This window comes from Stylophora pistillata, chromosome 13 (assembly GCF_964205215.1).
Source record: "Stylophora pistillata chromosome 13, jaStyPist1.2, whole genome shotgun sequence".
Lineage (NCBI taxonomy): Eukaryota > Metazoa > Cnidaria > Anthozoa > Scleractinia > Pocilloporidae > Stylophora > Stylophora pistillata.
In genome coordinates, this window is record NC_142531.1 from 15,806,230 (window position 1) to 15,819,005 (window position 12,776).

Here is a 12,776-nt window from a genome sequence, read left to right on the forward strand (position 1 = left end):
AGCTTTGGGGCGACGTGGTTTGAAGCAACATTACAACAGGGCGACCTGACCTGCATGCAAATTAAATATAGCTAATAGGAAGTAGGAGGCTTCCTTTTAGAGTATCAGTCACTCGGAAGTCCTCTTTATTCGTGATAAACTCAACTGACATCCTTTTCCAGTCAATAGACAACATAATTTGTCTCCGTTTTTCAACGTTCCCTTAATAATTCAAGCTTACTTCTATTTCGCCGAGCAAGAAGTGGGTACCCTTTGACTCATTTACTTTCCCTTAAACACGCATATTCCCTTGCTCGCTGGATGGAATCGTAGAGCTAACTCTTTTAAAGGCAGGACGCGAACCTGCAGCAGCATCAAATCCGCGACTGAATCGCAGAGAAGTTAATTTCAAATGCTTTTCATATATCATTTAAGAAAATTCAAAAAAGACAACATAACAAAAGAGAGGACGCCTTTGTTTTGTTTAAGTCTGAAATGGAACGAGCAAATGAGTTAATGCTTTCTTTCTTCTTTCAAAGTGAAGAGCTACTTTCTTGATGCAGAAGAAACTCGATAAAGTCCTTTTTCTCTTTCGTTGAGTGCAAGGAAAGCATGCAGTATTTGCTGTGCAAAGCAATTTTGTGACGTGTTTTTATTTTTTAGAAACTGCACAAGCACTTCACGAACAGCCGTTGTTTAGTTCGCTCAATGAAACCTTGGAGCTTTTAGAAACAAGCCAAAGAGAGTAGTTACACCAATCAAGATGGAGATAATCAGAAACAGTCTGTCCAATACACGTGCCGCCTTAATCCACTCCTTTTGATTCTTTAACATCTGTGGAGAAAGTTCCGAGTCTTCCGTATCCTGAAAAAGATCGAAAAAAATGGATGTAGCACCGATGGACGAGCCTCTTTTCTCAGGGCTCTGGTGATGAGTGCAACCATGATTCCTTGAGGTCTTTCTTCGAGTGTCCATTTTGGAGTTTGGAAAACTCGTTTTTCTTTTGTACCTGGAATGCCTGGTTCTGTTTCCCGATATGGTGCCGTAAGCTCGACCATTTGTATTCTGGTAGTGTGATATGCCGTTCGCCGGTAAACCAAAGTCATTTTTTTTTTCCAATGGGATCCACGGATCGGAATACGTGGAATAAACCTTTGATTCGTCGTGCTTCAAAAGCGATTCGGCAACGAAAAGCGAAGCTTGCTCGCTGTCAGAGCTGCCCTCTTCTTCGTTGCCATTCGCAGTTGACTTGCAATTGGGTGCTTCCACATTTGTTGAAATCACTTCCCAGTCTTTGGCACTCCTTTTTGGGAAAACAACTCGAGCCAACCATTTTAATATCACAACTCTTAGAACTCTTGGCATTCGTCGGCTGTTACGGTGATAAAAGTTTAATATGAGAGTAGTGACAACCAGGGAGGCGCCTATCTCGATCATACAGGCGAAGTAGTATTGCCCAAGCAGTGGAAATCCATACGAAGGCATGAGCTCGGAGCTGAGTTGCTGAAAAACAGTCATTGCCAACAGAACTGTGATACTCAGTCCGATTCGTTCGCCTGACTCAGGCGGAAGGACAAAACCCAAAAATATCATGGAAGAAATCAGCGAGCATGGAATGATCAACTTTAGGATGTAATCCAGTGATTCTCGCTGAAGTTGCATTTGTATCGTAACATCAATGAATTCGTGCGAGCAGCATTGATATTTCTGTTTATTTCGCTGAGATTTCAAAAGCGTCAACTTCCATTCTCCGTTCTTGACATAATTGTTGTTCAACATACTTCCACTGTGTGTGTGAAGATCTACTTTTGAGCTGTCGAAGGACCAGGAGCCAAATTTCAGCGAGCAATCCTGCTCATCGAACGGGAAATAGGTCACGTCTACTTTACAAATGCTTTTGAAAATGGCGGGGCTGAGCCATGTGCTGTTTCCGTCGTATTTCAGGGCAATGTTGGTTTTATAAGTGTACTTTCCACCGGCAAAACGGTCTTCTTCATCAACACTGAGAGAAAAAGAGAGAAAGGGACTAACGATTAACTCAAGTTTTCACAATATCCTCAAAACAAGCGTATCTGACTCAAACATTAATTGCAATGATAATGAACCTCTTTCAATTTCACCCTCTTTCATATTTCGGTGTTAGGAAATATTCTTCTGTTAGCAACAAATAAACAAAAAGGAATTGGATGATTTTCGTTTAATAAAACAACTCCACTTACTTGTTGTACAAAAGGATATCAGGGACCCATACATCAGATGGCTGTATGTGAATTTCTTTGATTCCATTGTACTTTTTGGGATCCCATCTAAGCTGAGGATTATTCCAATACTGAAAAAAAGGAGATTTAAAACTTCTCATACACATCTAGTAATTAACCTTCTAAATTAAGCAAATTGTTTTCTTTGGCATGCATGGAGAAATTGCAATCGGTCGCTCACGAGAAGCCACCATGGAGAAAGTATTAATTTCAAAGAAACTTGATATTTAAATGCTGGACTTCGTCTGGTGAAACTAAGGGATGCGGTTAAATAAATACTAAAGGGAAAACTGATCGAAAAAGGAATGTAGTGGCAGCTTAAAACAGGATTCATGGAAAAATTCATTTGAGCTAGTCGTTAATTAAATCAAAGTAGAATCAATCAAAACCGCCGAACGGATCAAAAGAAATCTAACAAGGACCTAATGGAAACTCAAAACAAAAACATCAAATTGTCTGAAGCGCGGCCGCGGCAAAAAGTGAGAGGCCATGTCTTGATGAGTTTTATTTTTGTCACAATGATCTGATTGTTTGGGAGGATCAGGGGAATCACACTGAGGAGAATAGCAAAACCAATGTAATCTCGAATTACTCTTGACAATCAGTTGAGAATTTCTTCAATCTTAGGAATTAAGTTTACTCACCTGGTTTACCCAGGCATAAGCCTTGATGAACTGGTCTTTGGCACTCTAAAAAAAATCATCGATTTAAAGATTTTATGTGATAGAATTGTGCTACGCTCTCGTTGTCATATTTCGAGTTCACTGACCCAAGCCAACAGTCAGTCCTCATTTACCTTAAACGAAGAGGAAAATTTGTCGCGACTGAACATTGATATTTTGTTTGTTTTTTTTGTTTACATACTTTTTATTTGTCTGCACGCAGTGCGTGCCTTTGAATTAGTGACGTTAGGGTCATTTGATTTTACGCGACCTCGTGGTTAAGAAAAAAATTATAAATGCCGGGTTGAGTAGTGAAATATAGTACTTATTTTGTGGTGGAAGCGTTTTACACGACAAAAGTTACCTACCACATCGATTATGCGAATGAGTTGGAAATCAAACACCACTTTGACAGGATCAGCCCCTCTGAGAGTGGGATGGTTGTATTTGTTGTAATTTTGAAATAGGTCTATGTAGAGTTGCGTCTGGTTAGATTTGACGGCGCCTTGTGAAAAGAAAACAGAAAATTTTGGATGATAAGTAGCAATGGGCACTTATATGATGGAAAAAGGTACAGTCTGAACTCGTGCCAGTGCCCACTCATCCGGAGCATATCCCGGTTTCCTTAGCAAGACGGGGAGTATTACTGCTCCCGCCAAGAAAAGGATGCTGGTCCATTGCAAGATTGCCCCTAGCATCTCATGGGGATTTTCTGGAAATTCACGGGTACCCGTATTTACTCCTGCATGGAGAGAGGCACTATCAGAGTTAAGTGTTTTATCCAAGAGCACAACGAATTGACCTGGCCTGGTCTCGAACCCAGACCTCTCGAGTCGGAGTTCAGCGCATTATATAAATATAAGGCCATCACGTCTCCCACACTAACATGTTGCCCACACAAAAAGGCTTTATCAGGGAAAAAGTGGAGCAATAGCCTGAAAATGACCTTTGATTTTAGGACGCAATAAATGTTATGGCACAAACGTCATACCGAGAGTTTAATAAAAAATGTGGGAAGAACCAGCGAAAGTTTTGTTTTGTTTTAAACCAAACTGGGTCGGAAGTTGAGTTGCAAATGAGTCATTTGCAAATCAACTTGCGATCCAATTTTAAAATCCAACAGATCAATTTGCCTTACGTTTCCATGACAGTATTCTAAAGGAAATTCTTTGTTTTGATGCATGTGTGGTAGTCTTGTAAAAACTAAAATACCCAATTAAAAGAAGATAACCATGAAACGGTGGACCATGGGTGAAGACATACCTTTGACATAGGAAATGAACACCAAAAGGGGGACAAATTTCTTCATTGAAGTAATTTTGTACCCCGTGAGCATTGCGTAGACTGTCAGCTAAGACTGTTAGCATCTGGAGGACGATCGTCTCTAGTCCGATCTGTTAGGAAAAATTGAAAAATGTGCAATCAATTTGTTGGTATCTCTTGGCTACCTCTGCTTCTAGATCTTGCTCCATAGGTTGAATTTCAGGGATATCCTTTTTTAAATATGTTTAAACTAACATACAGAGTCTCTCGTGCAGGCTCTTTTTTGAGTTGAAGTCCACCCCAATTAATTCATTTCAAGATCCCTTTCTTAAGATCCTAGGAGAATCAACAAATAACAAATCCCGGGCAAGAGGTTCTTCTCATATGAACATCTCTAGCAGCATTTATTCATATCCATCGAAGCATTCAAGGAAGACGAACAATTTCGACTTCAGTAAAAGACCCATGAAAACTTGGAATCAAGAAATGACCTTTACCGAACCACCTTAGCTTTGGCCTATTTGAAAGATACAATTTCTTTCTTTAACCTTGTCTTAATGAGAGTCAATATATATTACCTTTAAGATTGTACAAGTTTGTTGATCAATTAGAACTTTTTTTCATAGATATTTTTCTACGGCAACCTTATGTGTTTTTGTCCCTGAAGGTAAAAGTACATAAGATGAGTCAGCAAAAGAGCTGAATGGCTCATCTGGCCTGGGATCATTCCCATCTTTTAAGCCTGAAGCGAACTACTGAGACAAAACAAATAGTCCACTTTCGTTTATTACTGCAATACATCTACCTGTGTTGAGTCTATAGGAAGCCCTTCTACGGTTAAAGTTATTTCAGTTTTATGGACTGAGTTGACAATATAATTGGCCATCGTAAAGAGTTTCAAAGCTAACTTTTGAGCGTCAGCCTTCATCAGAGCCCTTAGCCCTTTGCTCTGAAGAAGGGCTAACGCTTGAAACGTCAGCTTCGAAACTCTTTACGGTGGCCAATTTACATTATCAACTCAGTTAATAAAACCAAATTATTACACGACTCGGGCAGTCAGAGGGCCAATAACTAAAATCAACCAATCAAAATGCTCTATTGCCGGTCCAATATTCTCAAGTATTGGACCGGGCACTGTCCCGAATGGTCCCGAATGATATCGCACTTGTGTCCCTTTGAACTTCAGTCGTATAATAAATCTCTTATTAACCAGGCTTGCCCGGGACCGTACTGGAAGAATATCGGCCCTCGGTCTTTTTTGTACGGACCTCTGGCCGATATTCTCCCAGTACGGCCTTCGCGCTTGGTTAATAAGATATATATTATCTTGTTACTCCCACCGACGTAGCGCCCGCACAGTTTCTTTAGAAACTTACCCCCTTTATTCTACGGTCAAAGTTAGTTGTTGCAGAAAGTGGACAATAAACTAAGCAAGCAAAAGAAATGCAAGCCAACTCGGCCCTAAGTTGTAGTACTGTTGCTCAGTACTAAAGACTATTTGGTTTGGCTCTGAAAGCTGTCCCGTGAATAATAAGTGGGCTGTTGAAATGCTAATAAACGTTCTCAAATAGGGCGGCCCTCTTTGTGAAACCTCAAATACAACAAAAATCAGTATGGCCCAAGGCTCATGGTAAACAAGCCTAAAGTGTAAGTCATTGTGGAAGAAGAGCATGAAGGTTCCATTAAAATTCGATGTTTACTGATGTCTTGGGCTTAGCCCCTCATATAAAATAAACAACCAATTTCCGCGCAAAAAAGGAAGCGACAATTTTTCATTTTTCTTTACAAAGCCTTAAAGTTGGTCATATTTCCGGAATAAAAGTTTAAATTAATGCGAACAGATGACGCCGGTGCATGTACTCGCAGTTGCCTTGCCGAGGGCAAAAATAAGCAAGCCCACATGTTATCTCCATAATAATGGCCATAAGAAAGACTAATGATATTGGGCAAAGAACAAACCAATGTATACCAGCAGGAAGTTACTTACAAGAGATAAGGAAGAAGTTAGGTTGTTACCAAAGGACTCATTGGCACCTTGAAACGCCTGTGATTATGTGACCATTCTTTTTAAAAACACACTTTATACTTCAACATGCCTCACGCATTAATTTTAATTTTTGAAACTGATTGGAGAGCAATGAAAGTTTGCTTTTTGATATATTATCTTCATAAATTGTAAATATTTCTTCAAAAATAGGGGATGTATAAAATGACAATTGTATGCGAAGGCCTGCGTCTTTTTTATGAAAAAGCTTCGTAAGAATAAAATAAAGATAGCTGATGACATTTTCACCTCCTCAAATAATACTGGTTTTCTGATCCTAAAATAATTAGCGACCTTAATGACGCATCGGTGTAACTTCTACAAACGCACTGCCAATTCTCTCATAAAAGTTGAGCCATGAGAACTTAACAAGATTGTTCCCTAGAAAGCTTTCCTCTATCCTGTTAAAAAAATATTGTAATTTTCATTATATAGTTGAGCTTATTCAGAGAAAAAACAAAAGCGCACTAACTAAATAGGTTGCGTACCTTCTAATTTCTGTGCTCTGCTCTGGGACGATTTCACTAAGGATCGTGCATCACTAGGTGAATCGTGATGTTAAATATACTTTTTCCTGTAATAATTATATACATTGTAGCTTGGTGTAGGTCTTATCTATATCCCGGCCGGCAATTCTAAACTGAAATAACATTGATTTCCTATTAAAATGTCATCCATACATAATGACTATGCCTCCAGCTGCTGTAATGAAGGCAACAGAGCGGGCGACGCAGTATTAATTTTGTAACACAAAACTTATTTAAATGTAAATGATACCTATCACTGCAGAAGTGTTGGATACAAAGAAATATATCAAGCAAAAATAAACATCTCAGAGAGTAATTTGGACTATCATGTGCACGTTTGTTGGTTCAGAAATGGTAACACAGTGCTCTTGGGAGGAAAAGCCGATGAGCAGTCAGATTACGTATTGTTGAAATTTCAAAGACTTCATTACAACGTTGTTGTATTCAAGATACAACGCATTGTTCTCGATGTAAAACCAACATCATATTTTGACCACAAGAGTCTGGTAAATAGCTTTTAGGCCACCCTTTTACACGTGATAACTGCTTCAAAATCTCATTTCTTACGGAGACAATATGTCATTATGGAGGACATTGTTTGTCCCTATAAGTGTCTGTTATTCTAAAAGGTTCACGTATATCTAACAGAACTTGAGATGAATGTTACTTTTGAAGGCAATAAAATATTTGCGACATGAGGATCATTTGAAATCAGAATATGACTTAGTCTAAGACTTCAAAAAAGACAGAACTTTGAGTACCCATCAAAATCTTTGAAAGGCAATCTTTACGTGTAGTTTTGTAGTCAACACAATGGCTCACATTTATTACCAGAGATGGCACTGAGTAGAACGATTTTTCCTTTAAGTTACACATGAGTGATAACTTCTTGTTTCCGTGATTGTGTCACATTGTGAATACTAATGTATTTGTACGTGAGATAACAACACATTAAGATACAATTTCCATTAGCACACATCTAAGTGCGCAATGGACGTGCAGTGGGTGTTTGGTGCGTTAACCTCACTAAGTGCGTACTTTTATGTTGTGAGATTCGAGATTGTATATTAGAAATATTCCATTTCACACACCTGTGGGTCATTGCGTGCGCACTTGTTTGGGAGAACACACGCGAAAAGAGAAACAAAGCCAAAGGGAAGAATTATAATCTGTTAATAACCGTCAGGTATAAATATTACTTGCCCGTGAACGGATCATGCCTATGTAAATCATCAAAACATCCTAATTTAGGTACAAGGAGAGATTTTACCTTGCATCCATAGCTTTGGGTAAATTTCCATGGCCAATATGTGCAGTCAAGCCGTTTGGTAAGGATTGTGAAAAAGGTTTACGCCTTCCAAATTTTTTTAACTTGCTGCACCCTTTGTTCGTCACTTGTGATGCATTTTGCGCAACTCAGTTTATGAATTCAAACTTTACAAAAAATTGTATTGTATTGTATTTTATTACATGGAAGAGTTTCTTTTAAACTAATTAATGAATAATGAATAAATTAAAATGTTGGCGCATTACCAAGCCATTTTGACGGTGTTGGAAAATATCACTGGAAAACTGACACGCAAAGGTTGAGTTTTTTTAAATTTACGTGGGTGAAAAAAAAATTGCTGTAAAAACCGCATGCATAGTTGCTTTATGAACCCCAGCTGGTTATTCCATGAACCATTCGCACTAATGAAGTGGCAGTAAAGCATATGGCGACAGATTTCCTTCGAAAACTGAAGAAAAATTTTCGAAAAGATGACGAGCAACGATACAATCCCTTTTGATTGGATATTTTTTTTCAGCAGCTTTCATTGTATCCCATCTTGATATAAAAATACTAGCGGAAGCTAACAGGGTGCGGTATAAAGTACAGGCATATTTAACCAGAAGCTTTCAGTCAAAACTGTAGACAAGTGAGACAATTTCCATATTCTCCTTCGAAGATGGTTCTGTGCTTTCTTGAATAAGAAAATTCTAGCCTGATGCCATTGTCCGTAGCTTTGATCAGTTGAAAAAAGAGATTAAAGATAAACCGCCAAAAAAAATATTGGCTTGTATCAGTACTGTACTGCTTAAGGTATTTTAGAGATATTCAGATCAGTGGTGCTTATTCAAATCAGATCCGTATTGTTAACAAAGCCTTTTATTTGGAAGCGTTACCAGTAAAATTATCAAGTGTCTTTCTCATCATAAAAAAAACAAGTTATCAGGTTGTTCTCGATATAAAATCAGAAATTTATGGGCAAACTTTAGCGATTTTTGGTTTCCATTGAAAGAGGTGATTTTCACCGAACATTTCCGACACCGTGTATATCCATGATGTTATTCATGTTTATTAGTTTATCATATCTTTATAAAAACCCAAACGTGTTACTTAAGCCAAGATGGATTAATCATTCTCATTTTTCTAAGAATTTCTTTTAAATGCTTTTATGCAATGCCGACTATTTAAGCAAAAATACAAATTTGAATTAAATGTTCATTTGCATAGACTGTAGAATGTTCTCGCAAGATATCTGTTTATTGAATCGAATTGAATGGTGGGGAGTAGTTGATTCGAAAGCTTTGCAGATCATTTGGACCGAATGGGGGAGCGATTTTTAAACTGAATTCGAATAGAAATATTAACGTCAACTGTACGGGTTGAAATTCAGATAAGTTTGTGTATGATTCAAGTTTTCTGCTCTGTTTATAACATCGTGAAATTTGAAAATAAGAACAGACGATTAGACATTGGCAATAAAATGAAATTCACCGAGTCTTGAAAATTGTGCTCTGATGTTGTTAGCTGTCAAGAGAATTAACCACACTCACCTTGAAAACTTCCCAATCTATATAGCTGCCAATAGCTTTACAAGAAAGATTGTTGATATGGTTTGTTGAGTACACGTTTTATCGTTATCTAATTTGGCACAGAAAGTTGATGGGATGCTATCCAAATCTAGTGAGAATCAAGATCACGTGTGTAGCCTTGTTGTCTAGGATATGCCTCATTGCATGCAATTTTCCAGTAAACGACTCACAACGGCAAGGTAATTAGCAGTATTCATATTTTATTTTAGCTTAATTGGATATTTTATAGACCAAGCGCAGTTCCTGCGCCTCAGCAAAGTCCGTCGCACGAGTAAAAATTTAAAAGAAAAGGAAACAAGCTAGTGCGCGTCTCTCCAAAGCGACGAATGATTTTCAAAAACATACTCAAGGGCGAGGTAAAGAATTCAAATTTCTAACAGGTTGCAGAGGCTGTCAATTTGTTATTAATAAGTCACTGATCAACTTTAGAAATTTGATTGGTTTGACTCACAAGATGTAAAAAAATGTAGCTGCCAATGCGAGACAAAATACGTAGAAAGAAGAAGAATTGAAAGAGATGTTGGTTGCGAGTAGGCACCAGATGCTTTGAAATTAAGGATTAAGTTGCGATCCAAATCAACTGCATTTTTACCTTTCATTCATCACATACATCAAGTTACACTTGCCGTTTAGTTTATCCGTGTCCCGAAAAAAAATGCATTACGCAGTTGATCTCTGACTCAATAGCGTTCAGCAGTGGTATACCCAAACATAAATTTCTTGGGGAAATCCAAGAGGAACCTTGAACTGTCATTCGTTTGATAAAGCTGGCCAGCTTTGTGTTGCTTTGACATCAAACTTTGATCCAAGGGAAAGGTGTCACAAACCTTTGACAAAAAGGTGGCAAATGCCATCCATTCTTCACAGATGCCTGTGATATTTGCCAAAAGAAGGTAAGAGCTTTGTACACATTATTAAGTCACCTAATGGAGAAGTTTGCCTTGAAATTTACTACTCGCCCCGTCTTGAGATCCCGAAAGGTGGCCTGGCCATACCAAGATTGTCTTCCATGTTGAAAACTGGACTTCGGATATTGGCATGGTAACATTAGGTAACCAAAACTTGTGGTGCGTAAACAGCGTGTGCACTGGCTATCATCGTCTCGGTCTCGTCTCGGCGCGGGGGAAGAGAGGAGGATCACTTGGGTCAATTTTTTCACGGGGCATGTGCCGCTGGCTCTCAGGACATCTACTCTATTGTAACGTATTCCTTGGCCAATTATAGACCCCATCTTAGCTATTTTGGGGGAAATGAAACACCTTTTTAACCACAAATTTTCCCATTTTTAAATCTCTTCTTACAGAATAATTTTATCCCCAAAATCCTGAAAATGTGCGACCCCATTCTAGTATCTCTATTGAAAATACAACCCCATCATAGTGAATGAGAAAATGGGACCCCATTCAGCAGTTATATCCATCCAGCCTGTCCCGATTGTGCTCAGAGGCTATTGAAAAACTTTTGGCGTTTGAAGCAACTTCTCCAGCAACCTCGAGAAATGTTTGTATTTCTGAGCAATTTCTGCACAATTATAGGTTAAGAACACATATCAAGTACGAAAAAGTTAACGATTTCATAGAAAACTTCAATTTATGTAAATTTCTTGAATGTTTACCAACCTCAGTTTTGAACACATAACCTGTCACCGACTTGACAGTTTCAATCGATAAGACGCCTAATGAATCATGTGTTTTGTTCCGTTAGAACTATGAATATCCTTAAATTTCTCCCATATTTTCAAGCAACTCGTTAATTATGACTGGTATCAAGGATTATAGCAAAGAACGAAAAGTAAAATTTTTCAAAATATCAAGAAATCTGTGTAGCAACTTTTTGGCATTCCAGTGAGCAACTTTCCAGCATTCAAACGAACATAATCGGGACATGTACGTCTATCCATCAGCCTCTTTCTTGAAAGTATCCTCGTTCCCTTTCCCGGACGTTTCTGCATCAGCCTCTATCACCTTGCTTAAAGAAAGCTGTCACTTAAAGGAGCACTCTTACGAAACCGCCCTATAATTTGAAAACCCGAAAAATTCAGTTATTTCATTATAATATGAATTTTTATCGATTAATAAAGCCTTTTCAATAGTAATTTTAGTTGAAAGTCAATTCTAGGGCGAGAAATTACGATTTGAAAACCGTTCCGCCATTAATTTTCGTAATTACTTGCCAGACTCAAGAAGACTGGCGCGAGTTTGGAGCGTGACGTGGCTGTGCTCGTGGCTAATTTTCAAAAACAGTATTTTGATCGTATGTATTGCTTTTATAACACTAACACTAAGACTATTTCACTAAATTTCAAGAGGTCACGTTGGTGCGCTCGACTCCGGATCGAGTGGTCCGGGTTCGAGCCCCGGCCGGGACATTGTGTTGTTCTTAGGCAAGACACTTTACTCTCACAGAGCCTCTCTCCACCCAGGTGTATAAATGAGTACCGGAAATTTAATGCTGGGGGTAACCCTGCGATGGACTGGCATCCCATCCAAGGGAGTAGAAATACTCCTAGTCGCTTCATGCTACAGAAACCGGAGTTAAGCACCGGCCTGATGGGTCACTACGCTCGTAAACAGACTTTACCATTTACCTATAAGACTATTTCACTAAATTTCACGAGGTTTCCGTTTTAATATAAAATGACGCCAACAGTGTTTTGAGTAATCTACGTCACAATGGGAGTGACCGCTGACCGAGAATAAGTTGGCCGTGATTACGAAAATTAATGGCGGAACGGTTTTCAAATCGTAAAATCTCGCCCTAGAATTGACTTTCAACTAAAATTACTATTGCAAAGGCTTAATTAATCGCTAAAAATTCATATTATAATGAAATAACTGAATTTTTTGGGTTTTCAAATTATAGGGCGGTTTCGTAAGAGTGCTCCTTTAAGCACATTTCCATAAAAATGAAAATGTAACACTCTCAAAGGACAGATTGATAAAATATAGCGGAGAGGGAGATTTCACTCGCTGAATACTTGAGAAGGCAAGGACTGATGCTGTCCAATCTCCCCTCCCCCCCCGTTCTGGATCCGCCACTGAAAGTCCCTCTCAGGTACCTCTCATGGCTACTAAAGAACAAACCGACCGTCTTCACTTCTTGGCTTATTAATAATCAAAATTGCAAATTGCTTCATGTTGGTTAGTCACTCTTTGATCTGATAGGGTGAAGGGAGGAATTTATTATC

At 38.6% G+C, this 12,776-nt stretch overlaps 1 protein-coding gene across 5 annotated transcripts; it reads right to left on the reverse strand.

The window, feature by feature from the left end:
• Positions 1–94: 94 nt before the first annotated feature.
• On the reverse strand, positions 95–9,680 carry LOC111327638 (neuronal acetylcholine receptor subunit alpha-10). 5 transcript variants are annotated; one of them, XM_088742549.1, is made up of 7 exons: positions 9,551–9,659; positions 4,741–4,823; positions 4,163–4,293; positions 3,268–3,404; positions 2,882–2,926; positions 2,199–2,308; positions 95–1,981 (listed from the first exon to the last, which is right to left on the reverse strand). In XM_088742549.1, the coding sequence occupies exons 3-7, from the start codon at positions 4,233–4,235 to the stop codon at positions 685–687; spliced, it is 1,662 nt and encodes a 553-aa protein (XP_088598675.1). In that variant the 5' UTR covers positions 4,236–4,293; positions 4,741–4,823; positions 9,551–9,659; the 3' UTR covers positions 95–684. The 5 variants fall into 5 exon arrangements, with proteins under 5 accessions (XP_088598675.1, XP_022787598.2, XP_088598677.1 ...); XM_022931863.2 differs by lacking the exon at positions 9,551–9,659 and adding an exon at positions 6,695–6,825; XM_088742551.1 differs by lacking the exon at positions 4,741–4,823 and having other exon boundaries at positions 9,551–9,680.
• Between the last annotated feature and the right edge of the window lie 3,096 nt (positions 9,681–12,776).